Consider the following 18,563-nt stretch of genomic DNA (forward strand, 5'->3'; position numbering starts at 1 on the left):
ATATATGGATGCGAGAGTTGGACTGTGAAGAAAGCTGAGCACCAAAGAATGGATGCTCTTGAACTGTGGTGTTGGAGAAGACTCTTGAGAGTCCCTTGGACTGCAAGGAGATCCAACCAGTCCACCCTAAAGGAGATCAGTCCTAGGATTTCTTTGGAAGGAATGATGCTAAAGCTGAAACTCCAGTACTTTGGCTACCTCATGTGAAGAGTTGACTCACTGGAAAAGACTCTGATTCTGGGAGGGATTGGGGGCAGGAGGAGAAGGGGACGACAGAGGATGAGATGGCTGGATGGCATCACCGACTCGATGGACGTGAGTTTGAATGAACTCTGGGAGTTGGTGATGGACAAGGAGGCCTGGCGTGCTGCAATTCATGGGGTCGCAAAGAGTCGGACACAACTGAGCGACTGAACTGAACTGAACTGAACTGAATGACCTATATGGGAAAAAAAATCCTTAAAAAAGAGTGGATATATGTATATGTGTAACTGATTTGCTTTGCTGTATACCTGAAACTAACATAACATTGTAAATCAATTATACTTCAATACAATTTTTTTAAGTATAAAGTTTTCTTGTCCCTTTACAAAATGTCACACTTCAACCTTAAAAGTTTGTGAAAATCTTTTTTTAAATATCAAAGCATTTCTATGTTTTCTAAAAGATTCATCATTAAGCCATAAATTCTCCAAATAAATGACACAACAGAAAGAGAGAGAGGATCATTGCCTACTCCAGGCAGGGTAGTCCTCTGACCCACTTGTACCTTGTCCTAAATGTGTGAACCTCTCAGCCAGAAAATTATTTCTCTTACTGACCAGAAGAGGAAATTAGTCCTCTTCTGACCCCCTACATCCTGTCCATGAGGATATAGAAAACTAGATCACCCCTTCCCCACAGGACAGCCCTTTAGATTCCTTAAGACATTCATTAGGCATACTTGAGTCTTCTGTTTATAGGTAAACATCCCTTTTCAGTATTATCTCTTACACATGACAAATCTTCAGTCCTTTCATTATCACGGTCGCTCTCCCTTAAAGGCACCCAGAACTTGGCATCATCCCAAGTCAAGGACTTCTACACTCAGAAGAAATCAAGTCACCTCACTTGACCTCTGCCATGATTCTACTAAAGCAACCAACAGTTAGCTTCTCTTCACATCAGAGAGCTAATTCTTATCTGGCTGAAGTGGAGTATGGATAAAGATGACTGATATATGTGGGGCAAAAGAGCAATAGCCTTCTCTTGAAGCTCTATGAAAGCCTGTACTTAACAGGAATGAAGATGAGGAGACAGTGGTTGAAGCAAATGGCAGTGAATTCAAAAAAGGAGAGAGAACCTCAGTCTGGAAGTGGCAGTGGAGACCAGTCTTCTTTGTTCCCTGAGAGTGTTGTGAAGGAAGTAATGTGGTCATAGCAAAAAGACAAAAAAGAGTTTGAAGAACAGAGACAAAGACAGAGGAGTGTTTGTTCATACTAGAGCAACACATGAAAGGATACAATGATGACAACAGACAAGTGAGTGACATGGCCAGTGTTGAGGTATGAGGCATAGAAAGCTGGTAAGTTACCATCAATAACTACAAGGTAACAGCACGTTTATATTCACCATTGTCAACAAGTTAGATACCCAAGCAGTAGCATGGGGTCTTTAAAAAAGCTAGAGAAAGTAGTAGATAAAGGCAGTAGTTACAAGTGAAAGAACCATAACTCTGCTTTAAACAGATACCTTGAGGCAGTCCACTATTTTGCAACACTGGTTCATTTACTTCAACTGTGTCATCTTCAAGGTAGAAGTAGATTTTATAGCGTCTTATTCTATAGTTTCCTTGACTTTTATCAGGCACTTCATCTTCTAAATAGGCATCAAATGATAATACCTGTTGGAATCATAATTAGAAACTAAGAAATGAAAAAAAAATCAGCAAACTTAAAATCAACAAAGCCACTGCCTACTTTTTTTTTTAATGTAAAGAAAACAGTTGAGGAAATGTTTGCAGAAAGACATTCTACACATCAGCTATGAGAATGGATATACAATCTAGGTTTTGCAGAAAGACATTCTACACATCAGCTATGAGAATGGATATACAATCTAGGTTTGTTGCTGTTTCATTATCATCCGGTTAGAATGAGGAAATGATATTCAAACAATAAATCCATCATTCAACTCTACCATAAATTGAACTAGAATCTGTCCTTGGAACTTCACAGTGTGATTCTATATGTATGTGTTACAGAAAAAATAATATTCTTTCCAAGAAGATGAATATAAGTTTTGTTATTTTTCTCTCGTTAAAAATAATAGAAAGCTATCTTGGTTTCCTTGGTGGCTCAGATGGTAAAGAATTCATCTGCAATGCAGGAGACCTGGTTTGATCCCTGGGTCGGGAAGATCCCTTGGAGAAGGAAATGGCTACCCATTCCAGTATTCTTGCCTGTAGAATTTCATGGACAGAGGAAACTGGCAGACTACAGTCCATGAGGTCACAAGAGTCGGACACAACTGAGCAACTTCATATACACACATCTTGCTTTTAAGGATAAAATTATTCTGATTTCTGGTCCTGCTGATGGCTTGCCTTGAGGGAATTCAAACAGGCAGAGCTGAAATTCTTCCAATGCACTGGAGACCCAACCCTATACTTGTCTTCAGGAATCTCAAAAAGCCTAGCTCAATGCCAGACCATTTCAAGCTTGGCCTGGGGCACAGGCTCCTTCAGAGTTCCATTTTAATACTTCCTTTGCTCTCATTTTTGTCCAATTTTTATAATTAAAGGAGTAAAAGTTAATTCTGCATATGTTGTAATACCAAGTTAATTCAACACAGACAATATATGTGAGTGAGTCTGTGAGGCACAATCTAACCTCTAGGGGTGGTCAGTGACCCTAATTAGGATTACATGCTCCAGGGCTGTTTAGCAAATTTCCATCAGAAGCCCACACTTCAGAAGTAGCTGACAAAATGCCTCAGTAATTTATCTCTCATCAACAGAAAAGGCTTTGCTAACTACCATAAAGAATATTAGAAATGAGTTTTAGTTACTGAAATAATCATATTCAAAATGAATGGATCAGTTACTGATCAGGCACTGTCTTTACCAGATAAGGTTTTAGGAATCTAGTGAGCCCAGACATCTATACCTTTCAGGTATCTATACTGGTACCTCTGGCTTCATTATAAAATGGTCCTACATTCAGTTGCTTTCTTAGGGAATTTATCTGGCCTGATTTCAGTTAGAAAGTTAGCCAAACCCACTACTAAAAGGTTGTTGTATTTGTGTTGAGTGAACATTTCCAGGTGTTGTTGGGTGGGCACAGGGTTTCCTTCTGGGATGATAGAAATGTCTTGGAATTAAATAGAGGTGATGGTTGTACAACACTGTGAATATATTAGATGCCACTGAACTGCACACTTTAAAATGGCCAATGAACTGATTCAAATGTATTCTTTTTAATGGCTGAGTAATACTCCATTGTGTATATGTACCACAGCTTTCTTATCCATTCATCTGCTGATGGACATCTAGGTTGCTTCCATGTCCTGGCTATTATAAACAGTGCTGCGATGAACATTGGGGTACACATGTCTCTTTAATGAGGTGGATGAAACTGGAGCCTATTATACAGAGTGAAGTAAGCCAGAAAGAAAAACACCAATACAGTATACTACCGCATATATATGGAATTTAGAAAGATGGTAACGACAACCCTGTATGAGAGACAGCAAAAGAGACACAGGTGTATAGAACAGTCTTTTGGACTCTGTGGGAGAGGGGGGGGGATGATTTGGGAGAATGGCATTAAAACATGTATAATATCATAAGACGGAGAAGGCAGTGGCACCCCACTCCAGTACTCTTGCCTGGAGAATCCCATGGACAGAGGAGCCTGGTAGGCTGCAGTCCATGGGGTCGCACAGAGTCGGACAGGACTGAGCAACTTCACTTTCACTTTTCACTTTCATGCATTGGAGAAGGAAATGGCAACCCACTCCAGTGTTCTTGCCTGGAGAATCCCAGGGACGGGGAAGCCTATTTGGGCTGCCGTCTATGGGGTCACACAGAGTTGGACACGACTGACGCGACTTAGCAGCAGCAATATCATAAGAAACAAATCGTCAGTCCAGGTTCGATGCAGGATACAGGAAGCTTGGGGCTGGTGCACTGGGATGACCCAGAGGGATGGTATGGGGAGGGAGGTGGGAGGGGGATTCAGGATGGGGAACATGTGTACACCCATGGTGGATGCGTGTTGATGTATGGCAAAACCAATACAATATTGTAAAGTAAGAAAAAAAATAGTAATAATAAAAAATTAAAAAATAAAATGGCCAATGATTAATTTTATGTCATATAAATTTAACCTCAATTTTTAGAAAAAGATGTGAGATGCTGAATTATATTGAACACTAAAATAGTAAATGTTATATGAGTTATATCTCAATTTTTAAAGGTATGGGGAGGAAGATGTTGCTGGAACACCTAAAAGGACAAAAGAGCTGGGACTCCATCAAGCTTTCAGTAGAGATAGTGAGAAGGAGCAAGATATGCCTGCTACCCTAGAATGTGCCACTTTAGCACATGGATTATTTTGAACTAAGGATAAGCAGAGCCCAGCAGACACAGGAAGAACGTTTTACCTCCCCTTTAAGTATGTAAAGCTTCCCAGGCAGCTCAGTGGTAAGGAATCCAATTGCCAAAGCAGGAGATGTGGGTTCAACCCCTGGGTTAGGAAGACCCCCTGGAGAAGGACATGGCAACCCTCTCCAGTATTCTTGCCTGGAAAATGCCATGGACAGAGGAGCCTGGTGGGCTACAATCCATGGGGGTCACAAAGAGTCGGACATGACTTAGTGACTAAACAACAATAACTGTCTAAAAGAATTTAGATATGAAACCTGCACCAGGAAGAGAGTTATTACCAGAGAAAACGTTTTCTATCAGAAAGCCTTATCAGCATGGCATGGCAAATAGTTGTTTACCAAACACTAGCTCTTCTCATTTTCCTGTGAATGATTTTCCTTCTCTTTGAAGCCCCAAACCCCTGTCCCAGTCTCCTTAGCTCTGAATGGTATATAAGCAACAAGAACCCAACTGCTGACATGTCTCATATTTTTATGGGACTCCCATATGTACAAAATTTCTTCTTCTTCCATTAATCTTTCATATATCAATTTAATTATTAGTCCAGTGTGGTGTTGGAGAAGATTCTTGAGAGTCCCCTGGACAGCAAGGAGATCAAATCAGTCAATCCTAAAGGAAATCAACCCTGAATATTCATTGGAAGGACTGATGCTGAAGCTGAATACTTTGGCTACCTGATACAAAGAGCTGACTCATTGGAGAAGACCCTGATGCTGGGAAAGATTGAAGGCAGAAGGGATGCGATCATTGGATGGCATCACTGATTCAATGGATGTGAGTTTGAGCAAACTCCGGGAGATAGTGAAGGACAGGGAAGCCTGGCATGCTGTAGTCCATGGGGTTGCAAAGAGTTGGAAAAGACTGAGCAACAACCAGTGAAAGAATCTAGAAGGGAAGAAATAAAAAGTTATCTACTCCTATAGTAGTATTCACTTTAAAACTTTCTTTTCTTGTAAAGTGTAGAGGAAAATGTAGGAAGTGTAGGAAAGTGTAGAGAGCATATTCATATCCCACCTACCTCTATGTATTGAATATTACTGGTATAAATTTGTGCATGACCAAACTGCCAGAGATCAGCTGATAACACTGTCATATATATTATCATTATTTATCAAATAAATGATGCATTTAAAGAGAATAAAGATGCTCAACAGAAACAAAGAGAAAGAAAGATATTATTTTAGGTTGGATTTCAATATTTCTATAAGAGGGATAGACTGACAGTTCATGTTCTGGCCCCTTGAGAATACAGGACTGACGAACACCAGCATGAAATGTAGAGAGCAGGTCAGAGAAGTAGAGATTGAAGGATAGAAAAGGAAGAGGGAGAGAAAATGGTAAAATATTATAGCAAAATAGATGCCAAATAGATTAAAAGTGATCTCACAAAGGTGAAAGAACTAATTGCAATGGAACTTGATGTACCAGAGAATCCAGAGAGAAAGCTCTAAAATAAAAATTGCAAGAAATGAAAATTTATAGAAACATAATTATGATGCAAAGTTTTATCATAATTTATGATGTCAAGCAGAGACTAGATAAATAAGGTCCTAGAGGCTGGCTATAATTTTCTTGAAAACGGAATGTAAATGTCATTTGGCAGGATGTGTGACCTTCCATTTCCCACAGGCCTTCACAAGCCCTGTATTACATAAGGTTATGTGCCTGATCCCCAAGGCATTCAGATTTTTGATGCTAGTCAAGAGGATATAAAATTTGAAATCAATTGGCTTTAAATAACAGATATGTATTTCCTCCTTATAAAGGAAAAAATTTTAATGTTAATATTTCTGAAATCACAGTCGTCTTAAATTAAAGCTAAAAGAAACATAAAGCAATCATGAATGCATTTTAATAAGGATTTAACAAAGCATCTAGATGCAACTTGAAGTAAGGCATAAATTTAACCTTGTGGGGAAGTAATTCTATTTTATTGTCAATTTCACTCTTTGCTTTGCATTGCATATCCCAAATAGCTGGATGTTAACATCAATTTGGAGAAGGCAATGGCACCCCACTCCGGTACTCTTGCCTGGAAAATCCCATGGACAGAGGAGCCTGGCAGGCTGCAGTCCATGGGGTCGCACAGAGTCGGACACGACTGAGCGACTTCACTTTCACTTTTCACTTTCCTGCATTGGAGAAGGAAATGGCAACCCACTCCAGTGTTCTTGCCTGGAGAGTCCCAGGGACGGGGGAGCCTGGTGGGCTGCCATCTATGGGGTCGCACAGAGTCGGACACGACTGAAGCGACTTAGCAGCAGCAGCAGCAGCAACATCAATTTGGATTCCTAATTTTCACCTACAGTGCTTCTAAATATTACTGTCTGATGTAGCATTGACACAAAAAAATTGTGTGTAGAAGATTGTCCATCATGTGCTAGGCAATGCAATCATAAGGCAAAACAATAATCTCTTAGAATAAATTACAGAATTTTAAAAGATGGTGAAGTTAGCATGAACAATGCATGAGTCATAAAGGCTATTACTCAGGAACCAAACATCTAATTGTCTAAAACTTACAGTTGAGTTTTTAGAGATATTAGGAAAGAAAGAAATACCAATAATGTTCAGACTTAAATGGAGAGGTATTAAAGAAGGTGTATAACAATAAGGATCAATGCATGCTATTAGAGGTTAGTTAGTAGACAAAAATTTGTATACATTTAATGCAGTGTTGTTTATTCTTCCTGAAAAAGCTGTTATTAAAGCTGTTATAAAAGCTGTTATTAAATCAATGGTTTCTCTTGCGATTATGGAATCATAGAATTAAGGAAATAAATTGTAACAAATTTTGCACTGTGTATATTAGATGGCTCCTTTATACAGGACAATATTTAAAGAAGTTTATCATATGTGAAGGGGAACAGAATAAATCACCCTAAAATATGCCTCTTTGGAATAAGAATTATCTTGAGCTTATTATTTTTAAGAAACAGCAAGAGAAAGGAGAAGCTCTGAAAGCTGAGTAAAAGTCATTATTGTAAGGGACATTTGGGGCTTTCCAGATGGTTCACTGGGTAAAGAATTTGCCTGTAATGCAGGAGACACAGGAGATGCAGGTTGAGATAAGGGTTGGATCCCTAGGTCAGGAAGATCCCCTGGAGAAGGAAATGGCAACTCACTCTAGTATTCTTGCCTGAAAAATCCCATGGACAAAGGAGCCTGGTGGGCTGTGGTCCAAAGGATCACAAAGAGTTGGACACCACTAAGCGTGCATAGTTTGTTGTTGTTGTTGACAAGGGACATTTACAATGATAAGGGAAATCTCCATTGGTAAGGGTATCTCTCTGTCTGTGCCAGGAAAAGAAAGACTGTATCTAAAAGGCAAATCTCTGGAAACTTAACAATGGAGAAAGCATGAACTTAAGTCTGCATAACAACTGCAATGTCCTTTACTGTGCTTTGCCTGATAACCTCCCATAACTGGCTCACCCTGAGGCAGGAGACACATGGGCCCCGCCCAGGGTAAAGCAATTGGTGATTCATTCTCTATTGACTCCAAGACAAGAATAGCAGGATAATTAAGGGAGGAGGCTGGGCCATGCCTGGACCACATATCTCTCATTCCTAAAGTCAGGAGACCACACATGAGCAGAAAAGTTCATTAAAGGTCATAGAGGAATGATGCTAACTAATGCCAGCCTACCCATTCGTCTTTTTGGTAAAATCCATCCTGGCTAAGAGATGCGTGTGCACAAATGGAAGGATCCTGAGATATACTAAATATGGACTGTGAACCAGGCAAATCAAAATGATTGGCCAAAGAAAACCTGGAAGAAATGCCCCATAAAAGTGATTTAAACTGCCACGATGGTGCAACTCAGGGAATCTCCCTCTGAATCTGCCCATGTCTACCCACATGTACTATACTCTTTTTCCTCCTAATAAATACTTTACTTACTTCACTATTTTCTGTTTCTGTGGAAATTCTTTGTAGAAATTCTGCAAAGGCAAAGGGCCAGGGCCCTTGTTACTCACCACTGGTCTAGTGGCTGGGATCTGGTGCTTTCATCACCAAATCCAACCTCAGTCTCTGGCTGGGAACCCAGGCCCTTCTCCAAGCAGTTTCAGGGTGAGGGCACCTGAGGTCACCCCCACCCCCAACATCTTTTGCCTTTAGCTGGAGCTAGTATTTAAGGTTGTGGCTTGGGCTACTTGGGAGAGTTACTCAGTTTTCCTAGTATCTCCCATGTATACAAGAGATAAACATGCTATTAAACTTGTTTGTTTTTCTCCAGTTAAGCTGTCTTTCATTACAGGAGGCATCTCTGCCAAGAACCTAGAAGAATACTGATAGTGGGTTGCCATTTCCTTCTCCAGGAGAGCTTCTCAACCCAGGGATCAAACCCGTGTCTCTTAGGTCTTCTGCATTAGCAGGTGGGTTCTTTACCACTAGCGCCACCTGAGAAGCCCCATACAGGAGGTAAACATGCTATTAAACTTGTTTGTTTTTCTACAGTTAAGCTGTCTTTCATTACAGGAGGCACCTCAGCCAAGAACCTAGAAGGGTAAAGGGAAAATTATTTTCCTTCCCTGAACAGGCTCATTTACAAAAAATTCTAATAAATTTGAAATACAGAAATCATAGCCATCAATCATCAATACAACTAAAAATATATCATGTAACTATAAATATTATCACCCCTAATAATTATTATGAGGTGAAGAAATTTTAAAATACAAAAAATAAGTATAAAATTTAATAAAATTTAAAGAGGTACAAATCTGTAAGATACAAGCAAACCTATAACCTTAAGAGAATTTAAAAACAGCTAACTCAGGTAAATGTACTAACTCAGTGATTCTCAGCCTTCTCAGCTTCTCATTAGGAACTGAAAAAAAACAAACATCATACTCAAGCCTAAATAAATTAAATTGAAATCTTGGAGGCAATTAAAAAGGTCATTAGTATTTTCTTAAAGCTCTACAGGTAATTCTGAAATGCATTCACTATGAGCAATGGATTGAACAAAAATATTTGAAAATTTGTCATTAGGAAAATAAAGCAAAAAAGGATAAAAGCACAAATAGATATATTTAAAAGGAAAAAAACAACTGTAATAAGTAAATCCAAAAGAGATTTTTTAAAAATTGGTAATATTCTAGTGTGTGGATGTGTGTGTGGGGGGGTGGGAATTTCCTTTACCCTTCTAGGTTCTTCTGACTGGTCTAAAGAATTAAATTGAAATGAGAAAAATTAACAGGGAAAAAAAACAAATTTTCTTATGTACATATAGGGCTTCATAAGAATATAAAGCCCAAGGACATCAGGCAATTGAAGCTTGTATGCCCTCTAAGAGAAAGAAAGATGTAGGGGTTTAGGTGGCTTCCCCTGTGGCTCAGCTGTAAAAGAACCTACCTGCAATGCAGGAGACGCAAATTCAATCCCTGGGTTGGGAAGATGCCCCAGAGAAAGGCATGGCAACCCACTCCAGTATTCTTGCCTGGAGAATCCCATGGACAGAGGAGCCTGGCGGGCTACAGTCCATATCGTTGCAAAGAGTCAGACATGACTGAAGCAACTTAGTATGCATGCATGCTAAGGGGTTTAGGACTTCAAAGAGGAGGAAGGTAATTCACAAGAAGATGAAAAAAGCAAATGTTCTGTAAACAAACATTTGCTGGGCCATACAGAAACAATGGGACACAGAGAGGAATTGTAACCAACACTTTGCTAGATTTTTCCCTGTCTCCCTTCAAGGAATAGGTCCTCTATCTAAGTTTTTTTACTCAGCTGGGGGAAGGTCAAAGGTTCTTCTTGAGTCTTTTGGGCCTTGACTGCTTTCAGCTCAAAATAAACTTTATGCCAAAGGTGGCAAATTTTGCTCCCTGCACTAGCAAAGATAGTAAAGAAAGAATGTAATAACATAAAATCAGAAATGCAATAGTGTATTACAGAGAGGTGTAATAAATTATAAGATAGACATTATCTTATTATAAGTCATTCAAGCTTTTATGAAAATAAATTTTAAAGCCACAGTAAGTGATTTTCTGTAAGAATTGTGAAGTATCAAAACACAATAGCCAAGTGAGAAATTTAAAAATTACAAAAAAATTGCCCCAACAAAGGCTCCAACCAGGATGATTTACTAATGGATTCTTTCAAGCTTTCAAAGAAAAGAAAATCACAACTTTATATAACTCCCCTAGGATAACAAAAACGCTGGAAAGCCACAAAGGTGAATTTCAATGCCTAACAGACAAGCCATAAAAAAAAAAAGTTAACTCTGGAGCAACAGTTCTCACCGTGGCTTCACATTAGAATCACCTGTAGAGCTTTATAAAATCGTGATGTTTGGGCCACATCCACATCTATACACACCCACACAAATGAAATCAGGATGCCTCAGACTGAGCCCCGGTATAAGGGATTTTAAAGCTCCCCAAATGATTACAGTGTGCAAGCCAAGGTTGAAAACTACTGCTCCAGAGAAATTTCACTACTTAATGATTTATAGAGCCAAGATCCTAACTAAAATACAAGCAAACAAAGTTCAGGAGTCCATAAGAGTTATAAGCCAACTACACAAAAAGCAGCATTTTCCTCACAGATGCAAAGATGTTTCCAAATAAAGAAGTAAGAGCAAATATATAATGATCTCATACTGTTTCCCACCACATACATTTTAAAATTTGAGCAATTCCTTAACAGGATTAAAAAGCATCTGTTTTAAAACAATAGCCTAAACTTTCAGTACTATATTTAATTTAACTATGTGTCTACCACAATCAGGAACAGAAACAAAAATGCCCCTACCAACACCATGATTTAATATTTTTTTAGGCATCCTGGACAAGGTAAGAAGTACAAATATTAGCAAGAAAAACACAAAGGTGTCATTATAAGGAGACGTAATAATGGCACAGGCAAATGCTGAAAAACTACGGATAAATAAAAGATTTTAACATAACCACAACTGAACCAAAAATATCCTTACGTACTAGCAATGCCGCTGCTGCTGCTAAGTCACTTCAGTCATGTCTGACTCTGTGCGACCCCATAGAGGGCCTGAAGTGGAAGGACAAAATAGGTTCACAATAAATAAAAAATTAAAAAATTACAAATAGTTTTAATGAAAACCCTGTGACCTAGATATAACTCTAAAAATATTTACTAAAATATATAGAACGTGACAAAAAATAGGACAGGTGAAGTATATTCTGGATAAACACACTGAAATAACATATTTCAAGTGGATATTTCATTGGTGTTTTGCAAGGACTTGAAAACATGATTCTAATTTCACCTGATAAAAATAAACAGGTCAGCCTATTAAGGATAATTATGAAAATTAAACATAATGTAAAAGACATAACTCTCCCAGATTTTATACCTTACTATTATGCCTCGATTATTAAAAGTGTAAAACCAGAGTAATAAGAGACATACTAATGTGTAGAAAAGAATAGATGGTCTGGAAATAGGCTCTATTGAAAAGCTGAAGTTGAAAGTGAACTCGCTTAGTCGTGTCTGACACTTTGCAACCCCATGGACTGTAGCCTACCAGGCTCCTCTGTCCATGGGATTTTCCAGACAAGAGTACTGGAGTGGATTGCCATTTCCTTCTCCAGGGGATCTTCCCAATCCCAGGATAGAACCCAGGTCTCCCACATTGCAGGCAGATGCTTTACCATCTGAACCACCAGGGAAATGTCTTACATATAGTAATTTAGCACATGATGAAAGAGGAGTCATATTACTAAGTTTAAAAAGTACTAACGTAGTAAAGTATCAATGTATATCTCCACCTAAAATACATTATAACCCAAAATAAATACCAGATTATAAGATTAAATATAAAATATCGGTTCCTTTTACCCTCCAAAAAGTGTGTATGTGTCAAAGCCCTTAAAGAGAGGATGACCATTTCAGAGTTATGAAAAAAAGAGAAAATTATGACAGAAAAATATTAAAATTTAACTACAAAAATAAGTTACTGCAATGGGCTAAAATACAAATTAAAAACAAGCAACATACAAATTAAAAATTTTAAGAAATATGACAAAAGTTTATTTCATTAAAAATTTCTAATTAATTTTTAAAAGATCCTAAAAAGAAATAAAAACACGTGACCCATGGCGGATTCATGTTGATGTATGGCAAAACCAATACAATATTGTAATTAACCTCCAATTAAAATAAATAAATTAAAAAAAAAAAGAAAAACAATTTAAAATGTACCAGGTCAATTTTAAAAAAGGAAAACATTCACTCAAAAATTATCAGATAAGAACAAATTATTTATGAGGCACTAGTTTTGTTTGTTTCTATTAAATGAGCCTGGTAGGATTATTCATTACCTGCTGCTGCTGCTGCTAAGTCGCTTCAGTTGTGTCCGACTCTGTGCGACCCCATAGACGGCAGCCCACCAGGCCCCGCCGTCCCTGGAATTCTCCAGGCAAGAACACTGGAGTGGGCTGCCATTTCCTTCTCCAATGCATGAAAGTAAAAAGTGAAAGGGAAGTCGCTCAGTCGTGTCCGACCCTCAGCGACCCCATGGACTGCAGCCTTCCAGGCTCCTTCATCCATGGGATTTTCCAGGCAAGAGTACTGGAGTGGCGTGCCATTGCCTTCTCCGTATTCATTACCTACGAGATTTTAAATTATTAAAGTTATTCTGAGGTACTGTGACGCTATGAGGAGCCATTTTAAAATTCCTACACTTTGTCTAACTCCATTTTTGGGCATGCAGCCCCGAAGAAACAAAAAAATATGGAGAAACATATGGCGCAAGGATATTATTTGCAGCATCTTTTTTAATTATAGAAAAAAAATTAGAGCAGGGAAATTACAGATCTAACAAGAAGGGAAGGATTTGGTGAATTATGGCACATCTACGTATTCTATGGAATATTCTGAAGGCACTAGTATAATGTTTTTAAAAATGATGCAGCAGTAAGAGAAATGCTTAGGCTACAAAAAAACACTGAGTGGAAAAAAAAAAGGACTGAAATGATAATAGGCTACGATTATAACTACGTTTTCAAAATCATGTATGTTTAAACTATGTTTTTAAAAACCGTAATTACATTTTTTTTATTTTTTAAAAAAATCGGGTGTTAGAAAAACAAAGCGCCAGTAATGGTTCCAATGGCGGCGGCTCCAACGGCAGTCTGGCTGGGACACAGGATGTGGGGGGAGGGGCAGCTGTTGGGCAGACGGAACAGACCTGAGGTAGAGGCAGAAAGGTGGAGCCCAACTTGGGGGGAGTGCTTCCGGTGGCCATGGCTGGTGGGCAGGACGATCTGTGCCCTTCCCCCACCCTTCTCCAGCACACTGGGTTCGGCCCTGCTCTCCTTCACTCCATCGGCCAAATGGACTTCTAGGCCACCAGGCCAGCTCAAGGGCGCCTCTGTGACGGGGTCCCTAAAGCACCTTGCAGTCTTTTAGAGGGCTCTGATATCTCTCGAGGGCCTCGTATTCCAAACCAAACGGAAGCACTTTCTAGTCACCGGAAGTGCTTTGACGCCCGGAAGTAGATCCGTAGGGGCGGGGGAGAAGTGGTCCGTGATCCGTGAGGCACGCTGTGGCTTCGGGGCTTCGGACGACAAACCCGGCTTTCGGTGAATCTTGGATCTTTGTGACTTTTCCAAATACCTTTGAGATCACGAACTCAGTGGAAGAACCTTGACAACACTAGAACACTGAGAACTGGGACAGTCGAGTGAAAGAAAGGAGAGCAGAGCGGTTCCGAAGCCGCGGAAGCGGCGCAAGTTCAGCGCTAAGGTAGGATCCCCCAGCAAACGTGGATCCTCTGGCGTCCCAGTGACGTGGCCCCCTCCAGCTGGCCAGCTTAGAACTCTATATTACGTCCCGGGGAGTCTAGCAGCCCCGAGGACCTAAAAGTCCAAAAGGACATTCTTGTGGCCTTCAAGCCGAGGTTTCCTGGGGCTCATCCTACCAGGGAATTCCTCCGCCTACCCTTCCGGTTCCTCACGCTCCAGTGTGGGTAGAAAAGCCTCCAAAGACTACTGATTTGGAGTACTTGAGGTTCTTCTCATCTTTGGAATCGCCTTAGCGCCATCCGCATTTGTTCTGCTAGCTTTCTAGAAGAAATGGCTTCTGTAAAGGATGCTAAGGTTAATCCCAAAAACAGTTCCTGTGACTCTGCAAACGCAGAATTTGGAGCCGGAGCTGACGGTCAGAGTACTAAGACTGAGGAAGCAAATGGCGGACAGAGAAAGCAGGGTAGTCAGCAAGACCAAAGCTCATCAGTGGTCGACTTGAAGGCAATTCAGGGCGTCCCAGAACCATCAATGCCAGGAGAGGCTGCCACTAGTACAAAAGGGAGTGCAGCAGAGCAGCCCAGCCCTGGAGAAAGAGGAGCCAGCTGTATCCCCTTCTCTGGTCCTCACGGAAAAACGTCAGCCTCAGAGGTCGGAGTCGAGAATAGAGAGATTAGAGGCGTCTGTGACAAAAGAATGATGACGCAGCCTGAGCAGAAGCCACTTGGTGACCCAGAGTCATTCTTTTCTGAAAAAGGCTCTTCTGCCCGAAAATTTCCAGACAGCCATGACCATACTTCAGAAATACCAAAACATCAAAATTGGGGTGTGGTAACTGAGCACCCTTCTTCAGGATGTGACTGGTCTGATTTGGGTGAGGTTCCTACATTGGGATTCCCTCAGGAAGAGCCAGTCTCACTCAGTCTGGCAGAAACTTCAAAGCCTCCATTCTTCACAACTGAGCAGGTTACCTACTGGCCTAATTGGTACAGTGGCCCTTGGCATGACTCTGCCAGCTATTGGCCCAGCAGTTCCAAGCCTCCTTGCTATTCTTCCATGGGCCATAGCGTCAGCAGCAGCAGCACATACCTGGCTGGAAGGAGCAGCGAGAGCTACTGGAGTGATTATTCCTCCAGTTTTCTAGTGTCCTCCTCAGACTGGTCCAGAGAGTCGATGGCATCAGAAGGTCAGTCTCCAAGTTCTCGTTCATTTCTTTTCTCTAGAGGTTCAGAAACCAAGGTGAAGGAGAGGAGATGGCCTCTCCAAGAGGAGATCCCACCACAGCATCAGAGAGGATATGCATATTATTACCAGCCAAAGAGCCAGTGGGAACAAAGCCTAGAGGTGGGTTTCACTGATACCCACCTGCAAAAGCGCCATTGGAAACAAAGCCTAGAGGGTTTCATTGATACCCATTGTCACCTGGAAATGCTGTTTTCCAAGCTGTGTTTCAGAGGGACCTTTGGCAGGTTCAGAGAAGTTTATAGCCGCTCCTTCCCTAAGGAATTTCAAGGCTGCATCTCGGACTTCTCTGATCCTCGCGCACTAAACAATGGTCTATGGGAGGAGATGTTGAAAGACAATATGACTTGGGGGGCCTTTGGCTGTCACCCCCATTTTGCAAATTCCTACAATGACATCCAAGAAAGAAACATTTTGCAAGCCTTACGGCACCCCAAGGCTGTAGCGTTTGGAGAAATTGGCTTGGATTATTCCTATAAGTGTGGCACACCTATCCCAGAGCAGCACAAGATATTTAAGAAGCAGCTACAGCTGGCCGTGTCTCTAAAGAAGCCCATAGTGCTCCACTGCCGAGAAGCTGACAGTGATCTGCTGGGCATCATGAAAAAATTTGTGCCCTCTGACTACAAGATCCATAGGCATTGCTTCATTGGCAGTTACCGAGTCATCGAGCCTCTTCTTAACTACTTTCCCAACATGTCCGTGGGCTTCACAGCAGTCCTGACCTACCCTTCTGCCTGGGAGCCCCGGGATGCTCTGAAAAATATCCCGCTGGAGAGAATCCTCGTGGAAACCAACGCTCCCTACTTCCTCCCAAATGGGGTTTCTAAAAGGTATTGCCGGTTTTCCCATCCAGGTCTGGCCCTGCATACGATTGAAGCGATTGCCAAAATCAAAAATCAGCCGATCTCTCACACCTTGGTTACCATACGAAAGAACACTAGTCGTGTCTTCAATATTTAAGCAGAGGGCACAGTCAGGAGTCTTCCAGAAAAGAGAGACCAGCATCCTGACAACATAAACATAGACTTGGTTTGAACTCTGCCTGTGTCCCAGGTCAAGGAGGTGTTTGGCAAGCCCACTGGAACAGAAGAAACCAGAACAGGATGTTCTCCTCAAAACCTCTTCGTAAGACTTCTGCTTCTGGCTGGTAGGGTGGGGTGCAATGGGATGGGAGGAGGGCTAAGGGGAACTATCCTTAATGTTATTAGGGGTTTCCTCCTAGCCCAATTGTGCCAGGGTAGTCCGTAAAGAAGAAAGAGTTCCATAGGGTTCAAGTTCGCTAATCCAAATCCTTGTTCTCTGCAGCCTGTGTTTTTGAGCAATTGGTGACTAAAGTCACCCTCCTGTCTTAAGAAAAGGGAGGGGGGCAAGGAGTGTTGAATTTTAGAAATAAGCTAGGTGACTTGTTCTGTTTATTGCCAAAATCTATTTGTTATTATAGGAGTTCTATAATCCCTATGGGTTGTTGTTAAATTCTTAAATTTGTGACTGTTCAACTTGCAATTTCTTTCTAAAGATAAACTAACAGTATCGTTTTATCTAAGAGGAAATCGGTTTAGATAAAAATGAGTTAATAGTCATAATAAGGGTTGGGGGGACTGTCGGGTAGCTTAGAATGACAGGAGCCGAACTGGTGGAATCTTAAAACCACTGAGATGGGTTTTGACTCTGAACTGAACTTCCTCACAACACTTGGATAACTGTAAAGCTCTTCAGATAACCAGCATTTAATACCAATTCTTCATTCAAATTGCTCTGATTCTTTACAAAGGCAAATATATACCACTTAGAAAAATCATTCTCCAGAAGGGCAGAAACAAAGAAGAGCTTCAGCTGCCCACTTGGCAAACAGCAGTCCTCCTTGAGAAATTAAAATGAACCCACATTTTAGGGAAAATATTTGAATTAGGAAATTTAATTTTACCAGCCAAAGCACATACTTAAGTCTAGGAGTCCCATTACTGGATGAGAAATTCCATTTTTAAAATGGAAAATCACTTTTGAAAACTAAATCAATGAAAAGAGGCCTAGCATACTCCAGACTTCTCTAGTTTGCTTTGTGCCTGTTTATGAGAATCCAGAAAAATCAGCTGGCTCTTTACCATCTGGTTCTCAGTTCAGAAGTCTCCTCCACAGAGAAGCCCTCCCTGACCACCAATCTGTAAGTGTTCACCTCACCTAAGAGGAAAAAAACCCTTGGTTTACTATTTTGAATTTCATTCTAGCCTTGTTTGAGATTGTATTGTTAATATAATGTGTTCATTGGTTATCTTCCCCACTAGGTTGTAAGTTTACACACTTGTGATTCTCCTTCACAGTGTACATACACCTGATGTTAGAAAAGTGCCTGGAATAGAGCAGGCACTCAGCAAAGATTTCTTGGAATAATGTGAATGAATAACTGACTTTATTAACAACTGGCAGTAAATGATAATACCTGAGCAAAGGGGCAGATACTAGTAAGAGACTAGAAAATTAAGCCATCCTAGTCTAGCACTCCTGTTTAATTTACAAGGCAAGGCAAGGTTGAAAGGCCAGGTATACTCTGCCAGTAGATGTCATCGATAATAAAACGAATAAATAAAAAAGATCAAGCCCTACCAGGGACTTGATAGTTCATATTTCCTATGAGTAATACTGAGTATAGCATAGATTTCTTCTTTGCTGGGAATCTAGTCATTTGAGAAAAAGAAAGCTGTAGCTAAAGTGCTTCGCTTTCCTTAGAACAAAAGAAGTTGATGCAATGTTAAAGGTGCGATTTAATTATATTTTGCAAGACAGAAAACATTCAAAAATTAAGCCCGTGTTTTGAGTTAGGAAGGGTTTTTTTTTTTTCCATTTAATGTATGTTTTAGATAGACATTGTTCACAGTGTGTCCCTCAACCCACTGGAGCCCTGAGCTTTTGATAAACAATTTTAGGAAAGTGGGTTCCATGGACA

At 40.5% G+C, this 18,563-nt stretch overlaps 1 protein-coding gene across 4 annotated transcripts in view; it reads right to left on the minus strand.

The window, feature by feature from the left end:
- EFHC2 (EF-hand domain containing 2) overlaps positions 1-18,563 on the minus strand; it is a 248,550-nt gene that overhangs the window by 147,424 nt on the left and 82,563 nt on the right. For all 4 annotated transcript variants that reach the window (XM_025275981.2, XM_006075332.3, XM_044936623.2 and 1 more), the window contains exon 3: positions 1,732-1,882. In XM_025275981.2, the coding sequence (XP_025131766.2) occupies positions 1,732-1,882 (151 nt within the window). The remainder of the gene's footprint in view (positions 1-1,731; positions 1,883-18,563) is intronic.

Source organism: Bubalus bubalis, chromosome X (genome assembly GCF_019923935.1).
Source record: "Bubalus bubalis isolate 160015118507 breed Murrah chromosome X, NDDB_SH_1, whole genome shotgun sequence".
In the NCBI taxonomy this organism is placed as follows: domain Eukaryota; kingdom Metazoa; phylum Chordata; class Mammalia; order Artiodactyla; family Bovidae; genus Bubalus; species Bubalus bubalis.